This window comes from Schistocerca nitens, chromosome 1, assembly GCF_023898315.1.
Source record: "Schistocerca nitens isolate TAMUIC-IGC-003100 chromosome 1, iqSchNite1.1, whole genome shotgun sequence".
NCBI classification, from domain to species: domain Eukaryota; kingdom Metazoa; phylum Arthropoda; class Insecta; order Orthoptera; family Acrididae; genus Schistocerca; species Schistocerca nitens.
In genome coordinates, this window is record NC_064614.1 from 661,748,330 (window position 1) to 661,767,081 (window position 18,752).

The following is an 18,752-nucleotide window of genomic DNA, read 5'->3' on the forward strand; positions in this document are numbered from 1 at the left end:
ATATTATTCTCAATAACCAATATGGGTTTAGGAAGGGACAAAACACTTTACAAGCTGTAAATGAACTAATCTCTAAAGTAAGTAAATGCCTTGACAACAAACAAAGTGTATCTGGTATTTTTGTGACCTCTCAAAGGCATTTGACACAGTAAACCATAAGCTACTGCTCCAAAAATTGGGTACCTATGGCTTCCATGGAAAATCTATAAGATGGTTTTCATCCTATCTCAAAAACAGATGCCAAAGGGTGGTGATACATTAAAAGGGAGAGAAAACTTGCTCTAGCTGGAAAGAAATTCAAGCAGGTGTGCCCCAGGGCTCGATATTAGGACCACTTCTGTTCTTATATTACATAAATGACATGCCTGACAAAGTAAATCCAGATACAATACTTTATGCATATGACTCAACTGCTGTAGTCTGCTGCAAAAACACTGATGAATTAGTAAGGACCATGAAGCAAACTCTAAAAGAACTCGAACAATGGATAAAAGATAATGCTATGAAATTCAATCTTGAAAAAACCCAAATCATACACTTCAGGACCAAACAAACTACTGAATGTATATCACAAATAGAATATTCAGGTAAAGAACTGACCACAGTTGATTCTGTAAAACTTCTTGGGATAACTTTAAATAAAAACTGGCAATGGACCGACCATGTGGACAGTTTACTGAAGAGATTAAATAGTTTAGTTTATGCAATGAGGGTACTACACAAATTAATGGATTTAACGGTGAAGAAAACTGTATACCACGCGTATTTCATAACACTTGTAAGATATGGAATAATATTTTGGGGTGCTGAAAAGACAAATCTACTTCAAATCTTCAAACTGAAAAAAATAAATAAATAAATAAATAAATCAGCACAATGACAGGAACCAATAGTCGACATCATTCATGCAAATCACTATTCGAAAGCCTGGACTTCTTGACAATCCCTTCCATCTTCATATATGAAATACTTCTCTTTGAACAGAAAAACTTGCATCTGTTTGAAGGAAATGCATTCACACATGCCTATGAAACTAGACATAAATTGAAATACATGTTACCTTGTCACCGAGTCACAGTATATGAAAATACTCCATATTATATGGCTCTGAAGATCAGAAATAAGATAAGGTCAATATTTGGGGAATCCACATTGGAGACCATTGGCACATACCTAAAAAGCAAATGTTATTATAGTCTAGAGGAATTTCTATATGAATAAAAAGCAATGTTATAGTTTAGAAGAATTTATAAATAGGAATAGGGAGTAAAGATACAAGTACAAATGGTATACTTTCGAAGCCATATAGATACAAAGTATACACTTTCACTATATATTCATGTTTATATATAGAATTATAGTTTGAATGGCGGTTTGTATCCCGTTCAGTACATCCATACTTCATATAGGTGTGTGAAGGCTATGCTAATGATTCAGTGAGTTACGAAAAGATTTAAAATATAATGTTGTATTTTTATTATAATAAGCAATGTATGTATTACGTATTTCTTGTAGTATATAAAATACTGTAACAACTTAGGTTAAAGACTGACGAGTCACCAATGTTCTCAATTGAATGATTGTATAAAAACACGTTATGTGGCAATAAAATATCTTATCTTATCTTATCTGGAGTGATGTTTTGCACAAACATTTTTCAAACCAATGAATGATGAGCTTCATTATAAAAAGTTTATTTTCATAATGAATTACATAATCTACTGTTTGGATGTATGTTTTATGCATGCACTTGTATTATGAAATGGATGGACACAACATTTCTGCAAACTGGAATTATGATAAACATTGTACCATGTTCATAGTACCTGCTGGAGAGGCAATTTATTCCATGTCTTTCGGTCCTGCCTTGGAGATATGGTGTGAGTCATGGAAGAAGAGTGGCGGCCTTGACCATGCCTAAGACATCATGGGGACAAGAGGAAACTTGTTATACAATCCTTTGGAGCCTCTTAAATAAGACAGACTGTTTGTGGGCTTGGTCCTTATCAACATGATTATGATGTTTCGAATATTGAAGCAATTTTTACAATTAATGGTCAATCTAAGCAAGAGTACAATATATGAAAAGGATAGATTGCTACTCACTGTGTAGAGGAGTTGTTGAGTCACAGACAAGCACAACAAAAAGACTGCTAAACATGTGAGCTTTCAACTAAAGACCTTATTCTAAAGTAGACACAAACGCTTGCGCGCGCTCGCGCTCACACACACACACACACACACACACACACACACACACACACACACACACAAAAATACTGTCTCTGCCCACTGAGAGAGTGGTCATGTGTGAGTTGTGCTTGTGTGAATGTGTGTGCTGTCTACTTTAGAAGAAGGCCTTTTGGCTGAAATCTCTTCATGTTTAGCAATCTTTTTGTTATGCCTATCTGCAGCTCAACATCTCCTCTATATTACAATAAGAAATCTATCCTTTTCACAATATTGTCATTATTTCATCCTAGATTTTCCATTGTTAGAATACAATATACAATACATTGCTTATGGGAAGCTTCGTATTTATTTCAAGAAATGGATGTTGGGTTTGTAGTCTTAACTTCCTACAGTAACTGCCACACTTTGAGAAACATAGTTCAACTGGAAAAGGTGGGCAAGTGTGCTGAAAGAATGAAATGAGCAAGATTGGATACCAGGAAGTCTTAGCTTCTGATCAGACTTTACTTTTTCACCCAATATCACATTAAAGAACAGGCAGAACTTTGCATGTGATGACTGTGACAGGATTCAGAACAAATGCAACTGGGAGTAAACAAAGTTATGAAGATTGAGAAATGTATACAGAAACTTGAAATTTTAAAGAGACTTGGTGAATTTTGAGCAATCGGATTTGCAGAGTTGATATCTATTGTCAATAGTAACAAAGATCAATAGCCAAGATCATGGTGCAGTGCAAAATCAATTGCTAGCCCTGCAAATCAAGAGAAGTTGGGTAGTTGATGGACAATTATTAAATCCTTTGACTATAATCACTACGGAGAAGAAAATAACGAGTCCACAAGCCAGAAGATTTCAAGTATGAATATGGAGGGCTTTGACTGTATTACTCCCCACAATAGTCTACAACAGCAGTTGCAGATCACAGTTGTAGCTTGTCAACCTGCAGTGGTGGAAGTGTCAATAGTGCATTCAGTGATACGGTACAACCTACACCAATCCAGCTTTGTGTCAGCATTTACATGTGCTGAGATTCTTGTGAGCTGTATAAAATCTGAGTTGATTAGTTTCCAATACAGTTGTGGTGGTGGTGTTTGTGTTGTGGGGTGAACTGCAAGTGATAGTGCAACAGCGAGTGTGGGGGTATTGCAGTGGCATACCTAACTTTGATACAATATTAAGCTGAGGTTAATTAAACATGTATTCTTGTAGACATTGAGGGCCCATGGTGACAAGAAAAATTGATGTGTATGTATCTGTTTGGTTTAGAAAAATTTAGTATACAACTGAGTAATGATCTAATCGAGTTCACTGTTAGTATAAGGCAATAAACACGAGAGCAGAAAATACTAAAACTGAATTAAAAAGTGAAATAAAAACAAGAAACACAACACTAGAACAGCATATCAATGATTCATTTAAGCCAAAGGAAGAAATCGAAACTGGAAAATTGCAGTTACAGATGAAACTTTCCACCTTACCACAGGAGCTAATTTTGGAAATTTTGAAGTAGTGTGATTTAGTTCAAAATTAAGTGAATGAGCAACCAGAGATGTGAACAAGAACTTGAAACAATCAAAAGAATCAACTGAGTAGGAATCTAACACAACACGTGATCAAATCTCAGGCACACAAGTAAGGTTCAGATCGTCAGAAAAAATTGAAGATTCAAATGTGACCATCATTCCAGGCTCCATGCTTGGTAGTTTGTATGGGCAGATAGTTGAATTAGCTGATAATAAAGTATGAAAAAGGATTGAATCATCTGTAGATACATCTTATTTTAACACAGAAACAGAGAAAGACTTCAGAAGGAATCTCTGAGGTGGAGTTAAGTGTACATTTAAAAATGTCAGATGCTACATATAGAATCTATTATTTATGACACAAATTGTGCGGCATGAACCAGATAAGAGGCATGACACATGGCTTCAGAGTTACAGGACCCTTCACTAGACAACACTGCCTATGCATTTGAGGAGGAAGGAACAGGAGGAGGCAACCGATGCCCTAATGACACAAGTTTCCGAAATAACAAATTCTTATGAAGCAGATTTTAAGCAACCATTTATATGTCCATGGGAGTGTGCTAAAGCATACCATGCTCAGAAACCTACCTAACCAGTATGCTGATGAAGATTTAAGCCTCGAACATAGTCTGTGTCAGTGGGAGGTGGGATATGAGTGGATACATCAAATCATACTGTGATTTTTATTTTGACTGTGTTTGCTTTCTTAGCTGAGTGGTCAGCATGTCTGACTGCCATACAGCAGGCCTGACCAGGTCAGAAGTTTCTCTGCTCAGGTACAGCATGTTGTGTTGTCCTCACATCATTTCATCATCATTGTCCTCACATCATTTCATCATCATTGACAAGCAAGTCACCCAATGTGGTGTAATGTGAAAAGACTTGCACTTCAGTGGCCAAACTTCCCCAGGTGGGGACTCCCAGTCATCAGTGCCATACAATAACCTCACTTCATTTTTATTGTGAGAAGTATTTGAACAAGAATATGCATTTGTATGGAGCACTACCTATGAAAGTGTTCTACATAAACTGCTATGCAATTTATTATTTGTGGAAGCAGTAAGGTTTCTTAGTAGTGTACGGTGCATAATTTTAGGCATGCTATTTTATGTAGATGTAGTGCCAAGTAACAAGAAGTGTACTGTTCAGTGCAAAGAGTCAGAAGGTTAGATTTAAAATGTGTCTATTGCCCAAACCCTAGAGGTGGTTCAGTTATTTTATGCTGAAGACACATATGACCTGTCTGATGTTGTGTGCCTCACAAAAACCAGTATCTGAAGCATTTTTATTTCATTTACAGTGTTGGTTAAGATTTTTATAATTTTAGTTACCACTACTCATATTTATTTACCTGAAGCAATAGAGTTATCTATACATTTATTTGTTTATTGTAGGAGGAGAAGAATAATGTCTCATGTTAGCAAAATGCAGAAAATAAAAGATGAGCCAAAAACTGATGAATATTTTGGAAACATAATAAATTTGTCACAGTATATAGGTTATAAAGGAAGGTAAGAGGAATGGTTTATTCAAAAGAAGAACATTATATTGGAGACAGCATGAAATTCATACCACCGGAAGCTGCATATATCTAAAATAGCAGTAGGGGATCTGATTTGGTTCATATACACGAGATATGGGTATCAGTCTTTGGAATCAATTTTCTTTTTCTCTTAGGTTCTAACATCCTTAGTCTTTCTTTTTCTTTCTTTCTCCTCCTCCTGGATACCTTGGCTAATTTCCCTCTTTACCATATTCAATAGTCTCCATCATGGAAACCTACTTTTATCTGTTTATCAAAACCTGTATTCACACACTTGCCCATGGGGTAGCACACGACCAGTAATTTCCAAAAGTTTCACGAGCATGGCTAGAAAAGCCTGAGTTCTGGATGCAGTATATTAAATTATGTGAAAAAGGGTTGTATATGTTTGTCATCCAAGATTCATATCCAGAGTAAAAGAATGATTACTGGGTAGAAAGGTTAAGAAACTTAATTAAAGTGAAGTCAAGGCAAATATATGCCTATGATTGATGGTTTGCAATTTATTGTGGAGCATTCCACATGTAATAAACATGAATAAGCATAATAATTACATATGAGATACAAGTACATCTGTGGTTGTACATAAAATAAACACAATATATTAATTCTTGTTGTGAATAGCTTAAAACTAGTTTTAAACTTTGAATATTTACTGCTTGGTCAGCACAGTGATGGCATCATTCACTAAGGGAAGGAATATGTAGTGTAACATACCACTTTGGTGAAGTGATGTGTTGCACAAGCATTTTTTGAACTGATAAGTGCTTATCACCACTACAAAAAAATTATTTTTGTGATGCATTAGATAATCTACTATTTGGATGTATGTTTTATTTATGTGCATGTATCATGAAATGGATGGATGCAGCTTATTGGCAAACTGGAATGACACTAAACATCATACCATGTTCATGGTACCTGTTGATCAAGTGGTTTATTTTGTGTTGTTGGACTCTGCCTTCGAGATATGGTGTGGAGGAAGAGTAGCAGTGAAAATGCCTACGATGTCAAGGGGTCAAGAGAAAACTTGTTATACACTTAATCAATTGGAATCTATTAAATAAGACAGTCAATTTTTGGGCTTAGTCCATATCAATGTAATTTAGATGTTCCGAATAATGAAGAAACTTTATAATTCATGGTCACTGTAAACAAGAGTACAATATATGATACATTATTTATGTGAAATCTTGTATTTATTTTGAGAACTGGATGCTGGGTTTGTATTTTTCACTACCAACTGCAACACTTTGAGAAACAAAGTTCAATCAGAAAAGATGGGTAAGTGTGCTGAAATAATAATTTGAGCAAAATTGGATAATAAGAAGTGTTAGCTCCTGATTAGACTTTACATCACCACGCAATATCACAGAAAAGAACCAACAGAAGTTCACGGTATCAACATGAACACAGCCATTTTTGTAATGCAGTCTGATAATGGTGCAATGTACGATGCCACCTAGAAATAGTCTAATAAAAAGACTGTATGATTGGTCATCCTCAAGTGAGGAAGCTGTTGCAATGAGAGCAAATGTATTAGAAACCCAGTGTTATAGAGCTTATCTAAAATGTAAAAAAATCTACAAAGACAAACTGTCCTTGGCCAAAAAACAAGCATGTGAACATTACATTGAAAGTGCTCCCAACAAATGTAAAGCAGCGTGGGATATCATCAACCAATATAATTCACAAACCCGAACACAAGATGCAATGCTGGTCCCAGAAGAAGTAAATAATTACTTCCTAACCTCAGTGAGTGGGCTGAAAAACAAAATCAAGCAAAATGGCACTTGTGCACTAGATCATCTTGGTGCTGTACCCCATAGTATGTATACTTTCCACTGGAATGTTGTCACCCCAGAGGATATTGTAAAAGCTGTGGCAAGGTTCACCAACTCCAAAAGTATGGACTGTTATTGGTTTTCTAACTATGTAATGAAAAAAAATAATACACCTTATCTGTCAACCTCTTTCTTTCATTTTTAATATGTGTTTAGAATCTGGAGTTTTCCCAGATGCACTCAAAACTGCTAAAGTAATACCAGTCTTTAAAAAGGGAGATAAGCATCTGCCCCAAAACTATCGACCAGTTTCTATTGTCCCAATTTTCTCTAAAGTTTTTGAATATGTAATGTACAGTCAACTAAATAACTATTTTGATAAGCATGATCTCCTCTCCAACAGACAGTTTGCATATCAGCATGGTAAAAACACCACTACTGCTGTCGCTGAAGTTGTTAACCAGGTGTTAACTGCATTCAAAAATAAGGATCTAGTATCAGTGGTACTGTGCGATCTTAGCAAAGCCTTCGACTGCATACCATCTAACACCCTACTTGCAAAACTGGAATTTTATGGCATACACAAACCATCTTTGGATGTAATCGAATCATACTTAAGTAACAGGAGACAGTATGTATCAATTAAAAATAGATGCTCCTCACTGAAGGAAGTTCGGACTGGAGTGCCTCAGGGCTCGGTCCTAGGTCCTTTTCTATTTATCATTGCAATTAATGACTTACCTTACCACGTAGGAGCAAATTCAGTTGTGTGTTATGCTGATGATACAACGTTGCTCAATACACACCATGACACAACAGAACTGCATCAGGCAACACAGGAAAAACTAGAACTAGTAATGGATTGGTTTTCTTCTAATGAACTCCTGTGTAATCCTGATAAAACACAAGAACTAATTCTGGCTTTAACTACAGCTGTTGAAAGCAAATCAATAAAATTGTTGGGATTCCACATTGACTCAAAATTAAACTGGGAGGAACACATTAGCCATATCTGCAAGAGAATAGCAAGAGTGTGTTATCTCATCTGGAGACTGACAGATGTAGTCACTAATGAGTATCTAAAGGTGGTATATTTTGGCCTCTTTCAGTCACACATTTCCTACGGCATATTGTTATGGGGACATTCTTGCTTTGTCAGTGAAATACTGAAAATTAAAAAAAAAGTAATCAGAATAATAAGCAAAGCTAAGCCCAAGGAACACTGCCGTCCCCTCTTTATCAAGCACATGATATTAACTGTGGTGAATCTATACATCTACACAGCACTGCTTTATGTCAAAAGCAACTTAAATGAGTTCGAGACCAGAGAGAACATACATCCCCACAACACCAGAGGCAAACTGGACTTTGACATACCAAGACACAGACTCACAAAGACTGCAAACTCACACAAAATAATGAGTTTAAAACTCTTCAATAAACTTCCAGCATCTGCTCGGTCACTGACCAATAATATTTTCAAACGTAAGGTTTATGACTGGCTTCTCAAACACCCATTTTATAAGATAACAGAATATTTTGAAATAAGCATTGACATTAGTATATAAGAATATTCCTAAAAGAAAAAAATTAAATTGTAAAAACTTTACCGTAAAGTCATTGTTAATTGTATATTTAATGTTCAGACCTATTCCGCTGTAAGTGGTCAATGGTGAATAAACTGAATACTGAATACTGGATCCAATATGCTCTATGAAATATCAGTGACACTTAATATCACTAAGCACCAGCATCATTTCAAGTAGAAAACAGTGCAATAGTAATGTTAAACAGCATTGAAATGTTCGACCTGGTGGTCCAGTGGTAAAGTGCATACTTGGAAACGAAAAGGACATGTGACTGAATAATGGTCAGACCACAAAATATCTCGATCTGCCTTTAACCTAGCCTTCACTTCTTAATTATGTGAATGACATATGGTTTCGGATTCCACGTTAAACTGGAGGTTCTCTTTCCTCAGTCTGATTAATAAAGTAGGTTAGGGGTATGCATGTCAGTGAATTGGTCTTGAGAAGTTTCAGAATTCAGCAGAATTAAATTTTGGGAAATTTCCCATTTACGTTATAAGCACAAGAATTTCTGTACTTTGGTCATCTGTAAATGAGCAAGTGTGTGATAGAACAACTGTGTTTACTAATTTAATACCAACAATTAAAAGAGATGAAAATGTTCAAGTAGTCCAGGAAGCTCTAATATTCATATGTGGATAAAATATTTTTATATGTTCCAATACTTATTTTGTGTTTCAATATTTTGTTTGAGGTACTCCTTGGTCGACCTGTGGCAACCAGAGTTATGAAGCGGAAGGCCGGACATCACATCAAGTGCTGTAAGAAGCTACCAATGCCAAATTGGATGTCAAGGAGGGCCTCAGATTACTCCATTCATTGATGTTGAGTCAAAAATTGTGTAAGTATTGAATGTATAAACAAAAACCTACTAACAGTTAGTACCATATGAGTAAGTGTCAATGTTGTGATCATCAAAGATCTGCAGATTTGTAAGCCAGAGGTTGTCTAGAATAAATGAAAGTAGCAGTATAAGGAACAGAGTGTTTAAATTCAACAAGTAAAGAACAAATTGTATAATTATTTAAATATGGGTGAACCTGAGTTATGAAAGCAGAGCTGTGGCAATTGGGAAAGAAGGAGAAGTTTGCCTTGAATTGTACATACACGATCAACTAGTTCATGACTCCAGAAAGAAAAACAAAGTATGAGTACTTCATCACATTTGTATTACATCACCAATGGACAATGTTACATTTCAGAATCTAATCAACAGACTTGCATCAGACATTGAGCCACATGAAATAATAATAATAATAATAATAATAATAACCAGACATAGCGTCTGAGAAAGGAAAGAAATAATAATAATACTAGTATAATACGGAAGTGTTCACCATTATCATGAGCTGGCCACTGACTGACATAATATGGCAAACAAGGAATACCAACTGTGACGAAGCAAGCTGGGATATTTTTACTTCCCCTCTTATTGTGCCATCAGCCTCCTTAAATTCATTTTTTTTTCAATTTTTAACTGATTACCATTAAGCATACGTGAGTATAATCTACATTTTCAAAAAAAAGAAAGGTTGGCCCACAGTTTTATAGAATATAAAACCAGATCTAATTTTTTGCTTAGTTTTATGTATATAATTGATTTTCTAATTTATTTTGACCATTACTAGTTAGTATCTTTCATTATAGGGCAAAATCAGTAATTGTTTTGTAACTTAAATTCTATTGTAGACATACAAACAAATATAAATTCTGTATTAATTATACACATTTGGAAGACAAAATACTAGCAATCTTAAAGTATGTATTTGGCTATATTTGAAAACGCGTTAGCAAAGCCAGCCCTTAATTAATTCCAAAGTAATTAACAAGTATTAAGTGATACATAATGAGTGACCTTAACGAACAAGACAGTGTGACTGAGAAACACGCTGTAGTGGTTAAGTTGTTAAATGGACAAAAAGACCTAAGTGAGACTGGTTCTGTAGATGATTATAAATCAAACATGAATGTAACTTTGAATGATGGGGACGAAAATCCTATTGTAGATGAAATGGTAAAAGCATCATCTACAGTGTATGGTGAGGTGAGTGAAATGGACGAAAACAGAACAGAAGTGCATGAGGTCGTTAAGGTTAAGGAGGAGAAACCTAGTGGCAAAAATCAGGAAGGGCAAAAGTTTATGGCAAACAGAAAAGTGGAAGCGATGTTAAGGCAAATTATGAGTATTTTGAGTAATATAGCTATGAAAGAAGACATTAATAGTTTGAAAGAAGACATTAGGGGGTTGGGAAATAGTATAAAGAAAGTAGTACATAATGCTAATGAGAAATTAGCATTGAGTAGTAAATGTGTAGAAGAGAGAGAGAGAGAAACTTTGTGATGACAATAATAGGAAGGTGGAGGTTTTCGAGAAACAATATGCTGAAAATAGAGTTAAACTTGAGAACCAAATTGGTCACATTAAAAATGATTCAGAAACAGATGTAGAAACCGAGGGTGCCATAGTGGTAGAGGAAAAACTGGAAAAATTAAATGAAAATGTAGATTCAAAATTGGCCGAAATTGAGAAAAAGGTGGAAGAAGTACAAAATCTGAAGCATAGAGAAAGTGAGAGTGGGTCTGATAATCATTTTGGTAAGCAGGAGGATACTTTTTCCAGGGCAAACACTGAGGATTTGTTGTATGAACAAGATCACATGTTAAGTAAAAAGGAAGTTGGCACCCTGTAATAACAGCAAGAGTACAAGGGCCAAGTGTTTACTAGACAGTGGTAGTGATATGAATGGCATTTCACAAGCATTTTTTGAATCTATTAAGAACACAGAGAGTGTAGCGGTGATGTATGTTTCTGGAATAAAAATTATTGGTGCTACTGGTAAGCTATCAAAGAGTGTGAAACGAAATTGGCAGGACAGTTGTTGGGGTGCAATTTGTTGGTGATCCAAAATCTCAGCTTTGATGTAACATTGGGACTAAATCCTTGTGCAATTAGCAAGTAAGGGTTTCAACATTATGTGTTGGATTCATTGTTTGGTGATAGTGCTTCCCCAGCTGTCTGTCTCATTTTTCATGTTTCCTGAGGCAACCAAACTCTTCTCCTGTCCTGTCTGTGGCTTGTAAGTGAATCAGAATTAAGCTCTCTTCAACTTTGGAGTGATTTTGTGCAGTAGCACACTTTAGTATAGAAATATGTTAGAAAAGTTTTCTTCAGTGTTATCTATATATCTATTTATATTATGTCGATAGACACACAAACAAACACAAATATACACACAAAATTCAAGCTTTCGCAACAAACTGTTGCCTCATCAGGAAAGGGGGAAGGAGAGGGAAAGACGAAAGGATGTGGGTTTTAAGGGAGAGGGTAAGGAGTCATTCCAATCCCGGGAGCGGAAAGACTTACCTTCGGGGGAAAAAAGGACAGGTATACACTCGCACACACACACATATCCATCCACACATACAGACACAAGCAGGCAGCTTGTGTCTGTATGTGTGGATGGATATGTGTGTGTGTGCAAGTGTATACCTGTCCTTTTTTCCCCCGAAGGTAAGTCTTTCCGCTCCCGGGATTGGAATGACTCCTTACCCTCTCCCTTAAAACCCACATCCTTTCGTCTTTCCCTCTCCTTCCCCCTTTCCTGATGAGGCAACAGTTTGTTGCGAAAGCTTGAATTTTGTGTGTATATTTGTGTTTGTTTGTGTGTCTATCGACCTGCCAGCGCTTTTGTTTGGTAAGTCTAATCATCTTTCTTTTTAGATATATTTTTTCCACGTGGAATGTTTCCCTCTGTTATATTTATATTATGTTGTGTTCGTTATAAGTAATGAATCACAAGAGGATGGAAGAAAGTAAATTGGTACAATGGTTAAAGAATTTCTGTCTAAGAGGTAAGGTAAACAGAAAATGAGAGGTGTCAGCATGTGTGGAGGATAATTAAAATCTGAAGTAATCAGCTCATTGGTGCAGCAGCAGAGGCAATATACTGTAAGAACCTTCAAGGATACCAGATCTTAATATTAATTGTTGTATAATTGAAGTTTTTGTGTTCAGTGCAGTCAGTATATGGAGATAACTATATATCGGTGTCATGGTACAGCCTTTTCTAACATTAAGGAATTACAACTTTAAACATAGTTGCCTGGAGTAATGTGTATGGAAAGAGTATGCAAGATTTGTATCTATATCACCCTTCAGGCAAGGATCTTAAGCAATTTGATGGAATACAGGTAAATAACAGTTTTTCTGAGTGATAATTTTGTCTGATCAATAATGAGAGTTTTTTGCCTTAGCATAAGGATCTGTTACTGTGGAGTGTTTTTCAATAGAGTCAATTTTGCATTAGATAAGCAGAGCAAGTGTTTATTTATGAGATAATGAAACAGAAATGAAATAAGAAAATAGTCAATAATGTTAGGATCTTAATGGTTAGGGAACCTGTCACTGCGGTAGGGAAATTTTTTGAGAATGCGCTCCACTAGCTAACAAGGTAAGAAATGTAAGTGTAATAATGGAGCTGACAGACATGATTAATGAAAAAGGTAACTGTATACAAACAAAAGTGGTGTAACTGTATTGATGATCTAATTGTGAACTAGGCAACATTGTGTACTGTGTATATTGTGCAATTAATGACACTGCAGCTGTGAATGAGAGCTTAACCGAGAAAGTAAAATTCTAGTGTGGTACAAGGCATATAATGCTGCATCATTGGACCTATATGTTATCTGAAAACTTCTTTTTGTGCTTTGAGGAATTATGAGCTTGAAGTGGTAACACTAGGATGAAGAACAATAATTTTGCTGATTCACTGATAACTGTGGTGGTAGACTGAGGTGAATATTCTGACAGGTAAACTATTTGGTAACATTGTGTGACTTTGTGAGGATTTAATTTTCTGATTGAGTGAGAGTAGTACTCAGAGTGGAGAAATAGGCAATGATTTGGTACAACTTCCATCCCCTTAATTTTGACTTGAATAGTAACCAAGCAAATGGTGACAATTTTTTTTTTTTTTTTTTTACTGATTTGTAAATCTATGCTACTGCACATCTTGAGTTTTTACATCTTGAGTTTTTGATATTTTGCAAATGGAAAAGAAACCCAAATCTTTCAAGTTTAACCAGTTTCAGACACTTATGACTTATAGTAATGTTTTGTTGTGTAAAGTGTACTTCATTTTAAAATATTTTCTAGTCCACACCTTTCATACTATAGTCAAATTTAGTGCTAATTATTGTACTGTTGTGAGAACTATGTATTTATTTATGATGTAATGACTATCATTTGCCATTAGCATTAACATTTTTTTGGACTTACTTAGTAGTAAAAGTAAGTGTACTAAAGTAAGATATTTTGTCAATTTTTTCATGTACTGTGGTGGAGGAGAACCACCTCCAAGGAAACGGATTACAGTGCATTTCCTTACTAACGGCCACTTGAACCTGTTGAAGATGTGTACTGCTTGGTGAGAAAGCGTGTTAAGGCTCATTAAAAGTGTGGAAGTGATTGCAAAAAATACTAAACATTGAGTAAGTGAATTTTTTGTCTAAACATGACCTGCAATGTGCAGTGTAATTTAAATTCTTTGCTACCCATGAGGATTTATTTTGTTTGACTTGTATCAAAATGATATGTATTTTAAAATGTAATCTTTGCTTAACAAAAAAGGACATCACTTATGATGAAGATGCGTAATTTTTGTTAAAAAGTATAACTTGTGGATATTTTGTGATATTGTACAACAACACACTGTATGCAATTATTTTGTATGAGGATTTTCATATGGCCAGTTCACATAAGTATAAATTTGGGGGAAAAAAGTATGTACTATAATTTTGATAAGATTTCTTTTGTAATACTTTTTGTGTGTAGATTTTATACCCAATTTTGGCGTCACTTGTGGTCATTGAATTGCCCATTTAGCTATCTGCAATATCTATCTGGTCAATCCAATGAGGGGGTGATGTGACGAAACAATCAGGGATATTTTTACTTCCCCTCTTGTTATGCCATCTGTCTTCATAAATTCATTTTTTTTCGATTTTTAACTGATTACCATTAAGGATACGTGAGTATAATCTACATTTTCATAAAAGAGAAAGGTTGGCTTGCGGTTTTAAAGAATATAACACCAGATCTAATTTTGTGCTTAGTTTTATGTATGTAATTGATTTTCTAATTTATTTTGACTATTACTAGTTAATATCTTTCATTATAGGACAAAATCAGCAATTGTTTTGTAACTTAAATTCTATTGTTGACATACAAACAAATATAAATTCTGTACTAATTATAAACAGTTGGAAGAAGAAATACTAGTAATCTTAAAGTATCTATTTGGCTTTATTCGAAAACAAGTTACCAAAGCCAGCCCGTAATTAATTCCAAAGTAATTAACAGTCCATTCAAAAGTATTGTTTGCGTACTTATATTTGTTAATTTCATGATTTAAACAAATAATTCGGCCTAACTCTTTTAGCAGAAGAAACTGTCAAAAAGACGGAATTTTTCGATGTATTCAGTTAACTTAATGAGTTAAGTTTTAATTGTAATTTCTGTAAATTTAACATTGAACAATGTGTAGTTTCAGTACCTATTACTGTGAGGATACATAAGGGCCTGATTTTTGGTCACAAAACAGTCAGTCCATGGCCGAGTTTCAGATGTTGGTTAGAACAACAACAATGCATCAACTTAACAGTGAAATAAGTATTACACCAATAGGCCGTGTGTTAAAGCAATGACAGGGACTGTTCAATTTATTTGAAAGTCTGTGAACTATGTGGTTATGTTTTTACTGCTTGTAGATGTTCAACAGTAAACTATGGTAGCAGTATATGGATGTTCGCCTGCTAACTATTAATGAGGCTTATGGGAAGTTATAACAATTGTGCACTGGCTATATATATAACTGTATATTATTTGGGGGTTGTGAAAAATGAAAGTAAAAGACTGTGAAACACAACTGTTCATCTGTCGGCTACATTATTTACAGTATTCAGTGTCGGAATTACAAACCCCATTTTTCAGACAGTGTAGCAACACAGTATGTTGACACTGAGGACAATCAACAAAGAAATAAAGAAGGCAAACCACTACACAATCAAGAATATGTTCAGAAGAGAAGCCAGTTACAAGGAGGTAGTATGAAACATTTTGATGATGGCACAAACAGTGGCAAATATTTTTGGACTTGAGCCATTCAAAACTTTTAAGTTCACTATGCAAGATTCAATCAACTTAAGATATTCCTTTCCTCCATTTAGAAAGGTTGGTGAAGATTTTTAAAGAACAATTTTAGCCTGGACCCAAATGTGCAGGCAATTTTAAAGCTACCAGTAACATGAAACAGAGCATGGCCAACATCAACTGCAGTTAAAGCAGCAGCCAAGCAGGAAATAGCGTGACTCCAGATGCTCCGGTGAAGAAACCTGTAACTTTAAAGTCTTGTGTCATTCTTCTTTATCTGTGCATGCTGCACAGTAATTTCATGAATAATAGATTTCATAATGGTGTTAAATGTACATTTATGTCCCCAACCAAGCAAAGCCATTATGCAACCATTGTAAGATTGATTCCTATTGTTACGTGTTTGATAAAAACATAACTATGTTTCCTCAATATGTGTTTGCTCATGATAATATGATTTTAGTAAATCACACATTTCCACAAATAACAAGGCATCTGGGTCTGCTGCTTGTGGCATCTTATATAGTAAATGAAACTCGTATGGTCCACATCACCACAAAAAGAAGGCTTCTTGGTTGGGTATGTCCTCTACCTTAAAAATTGCAAAATGCTGCCACAATGTATGATTCTCAATACTCTTTGGCTTCCTTGAAAGAAAGGAAAGCCAGAAGTAGCACAGTGAATGACACCACTGTTGCCTGTGGTTTTTGCTACATTTGTAAGATGTAGTCCCACCATTTCTGAATATTCATAGACTAGTCAGTATATGCTGAGTGCACTCTACATACTGATGTACTGCTTGGTACATACAGCACACTCAACATGAAGAGGTGGAATCTGATTATGAACATACACAAAGATTGAATAATACATAAATACATATTACTAATGTATTTTACTACTGGCAGAAGTGACAAGGGATGGATTTATTTTATGCAATGTTGCAGTTAGAAAATTGCCTTGTAAAGCACTGTAAATACATTTATGAAACCTGAAGACGATCTGATGATCAAAACTGATAGTAAATATGGAATTATTTTATCAGGAGTTACTGGTCATTTTGATATATGATTTTATTTTGAATAATAACATTTAACTGAAGCATTTCCGGATAAAGATCTCTTTAGTTTACATCGTTATTTTTGTACTTCGAAGCCATCCCTAAACATTTGTGACAGCATCTGGAAACATACTTATATGATTGTCTTTTTGTAATCAGTAGCAGTAGATAAAATTAACTGACATATGTCCCAGCAACAACTTCCACCCTAGTATATACAGAGTATATTTACATTCTGAATTGTCATTCTTTCTGTTTTCTGCCTCATTATTATAATTCATGTGTGTGTGTGTGTGTGTGTGTGTGTGTGTGTGTGTGTGTGTGTGTGTGAAGGGAGGGAGAATGGGACGAAGGGAGGGAAGTAGGGATGAAAGAACAGAGAAAGACATGGAAAATGTGCACTCTTTAGAATGATAAGTAGTGATGCCGATTTTTAGCACTGTAAATCATTAAATTATAGTGGTGTAGTATTTCATACCTGTTTGTCTAGAGTTACTTCCAGTTCAAGCTCCCCAGGACTAAGCATAAAATCTTTCCTCACAACAGTACATGGTTGGCGGCCTTGTTTTGAAGGTGCATATTGTACTTTTCTTATGCCAAGTGCTACTGTACTCCTAGACCACAAAGCAAATAGAGAAATTGTTAACAATCAGTACTTATATATTACAATATTAAGAGAATCAGAATTGATTAACTGATTTGCTAAAACAAACAAGCCTTTTGGTATGGATGTGTGTATGACAAGGCATGTACATTTCTGTACACAAACACACTTAGACACACACAAATTACATTTCAGATTTCCATTTGACTATTATTATGTACAAAGATTTCACTGTATGATATAGTGATTTATTATTGCCCATTAGCAAAAACCTTACTAATAAGTTCAGGTAATATTGATGAGATAATATTCAAAATGATATTTGACAGGATGGAAATTTATAGAGTGTTTAATATGTTTTGATAAGACCAATAAAATGATAAGATCAATAAAAAAAGTTTAAATGTCTAATGTTTGGAGCATAAAGGCTACTTTGTATTTAAGAACCACTGCTCCTTCTCTCACACTACTTAGATGCTGTTTTTCAAACAAAGCATTTATGTAACTTTACAGAACCAATGTCAGCTGTCTATATATTGGAGAAGTCAGGATTTATCTAAAACAAATATTAGAGCTAAGCTGAATTTACATACCTGAGTCCAAATATGCTGATAAACTGCAGGAGCAGCTAATAAGATATTATTTAACTTTCTTTTTGAATACTCAACAATTTTCAATTTTCTGTCTGGTATCTACCAACAACCTCTTAAAGACTTTTGGAGCAGAAAATAAAGCGCCATCCTGAACCATAGAGAGGGATGCATATTCTGTATGGAAATTATTTTTTGCACTTCTAGTACTTTGATTCTGAATTGCTGAGTTCATCCTAAATTCAAATACCTGTACAGAATATGAGAACTGGCATGTAAGTGCACGAATCCCTATGTCCCTGAAGAGGCTTCTGCAAGATGTTCAGTTATTAACTTTGTTAAATAAGTACTTTTTTATCTAGAACTCAGTAAAAGTATGGAAAGTATACTAGAAATTCCGTTTGCAGCCTGTCACAATGAGAAAGATTTTTAAGTGCAAAGCAGACTGATTTGATATTTTTGGTAGCCTACCCGCATGCTGGTGCCAGCTCAGTTGTTATCCATCTGGATGTCCAGAGACTTCACAAATGGAGCCTCATTCAATGTGTGTCCATTGGCACTTGTAAGTCATTTTTAATTTGTTTGGAAATAGATGCTGTGAGTTTTTTGTATGATTAAGTGTTAAGCTCTTGGCTGTGAACCAGTTGTAGGTTTATTCCATTATTCTACTGGTGCATCCAGTATGGGCCTATCAATACACCTGTGTA

General features: G+C 35.1%; 1 protein-coding gene across 1 annotated transcript in view; it reads right to left on the reverse strand.

Annotated features, from left to right (window-relative positions):
* Positions 1-18,752, reverse strand: part of LOC126259163 (arrestin homolog) — an 87,509-nt gene that overhangs the window by 26,592 nt on the left and 42,165 nt on the right. The window contains exon 4 of the mRNA XM_049955722.1: positions 17,330-17,465. Within this exon, the coding sequence (XP_049811679.1) occupies positions 17,330-17,465 (136 nt within the window). The remainder of the gene's footprint in view (positions 1-17,329; positions 17,466-18,752) is intronic.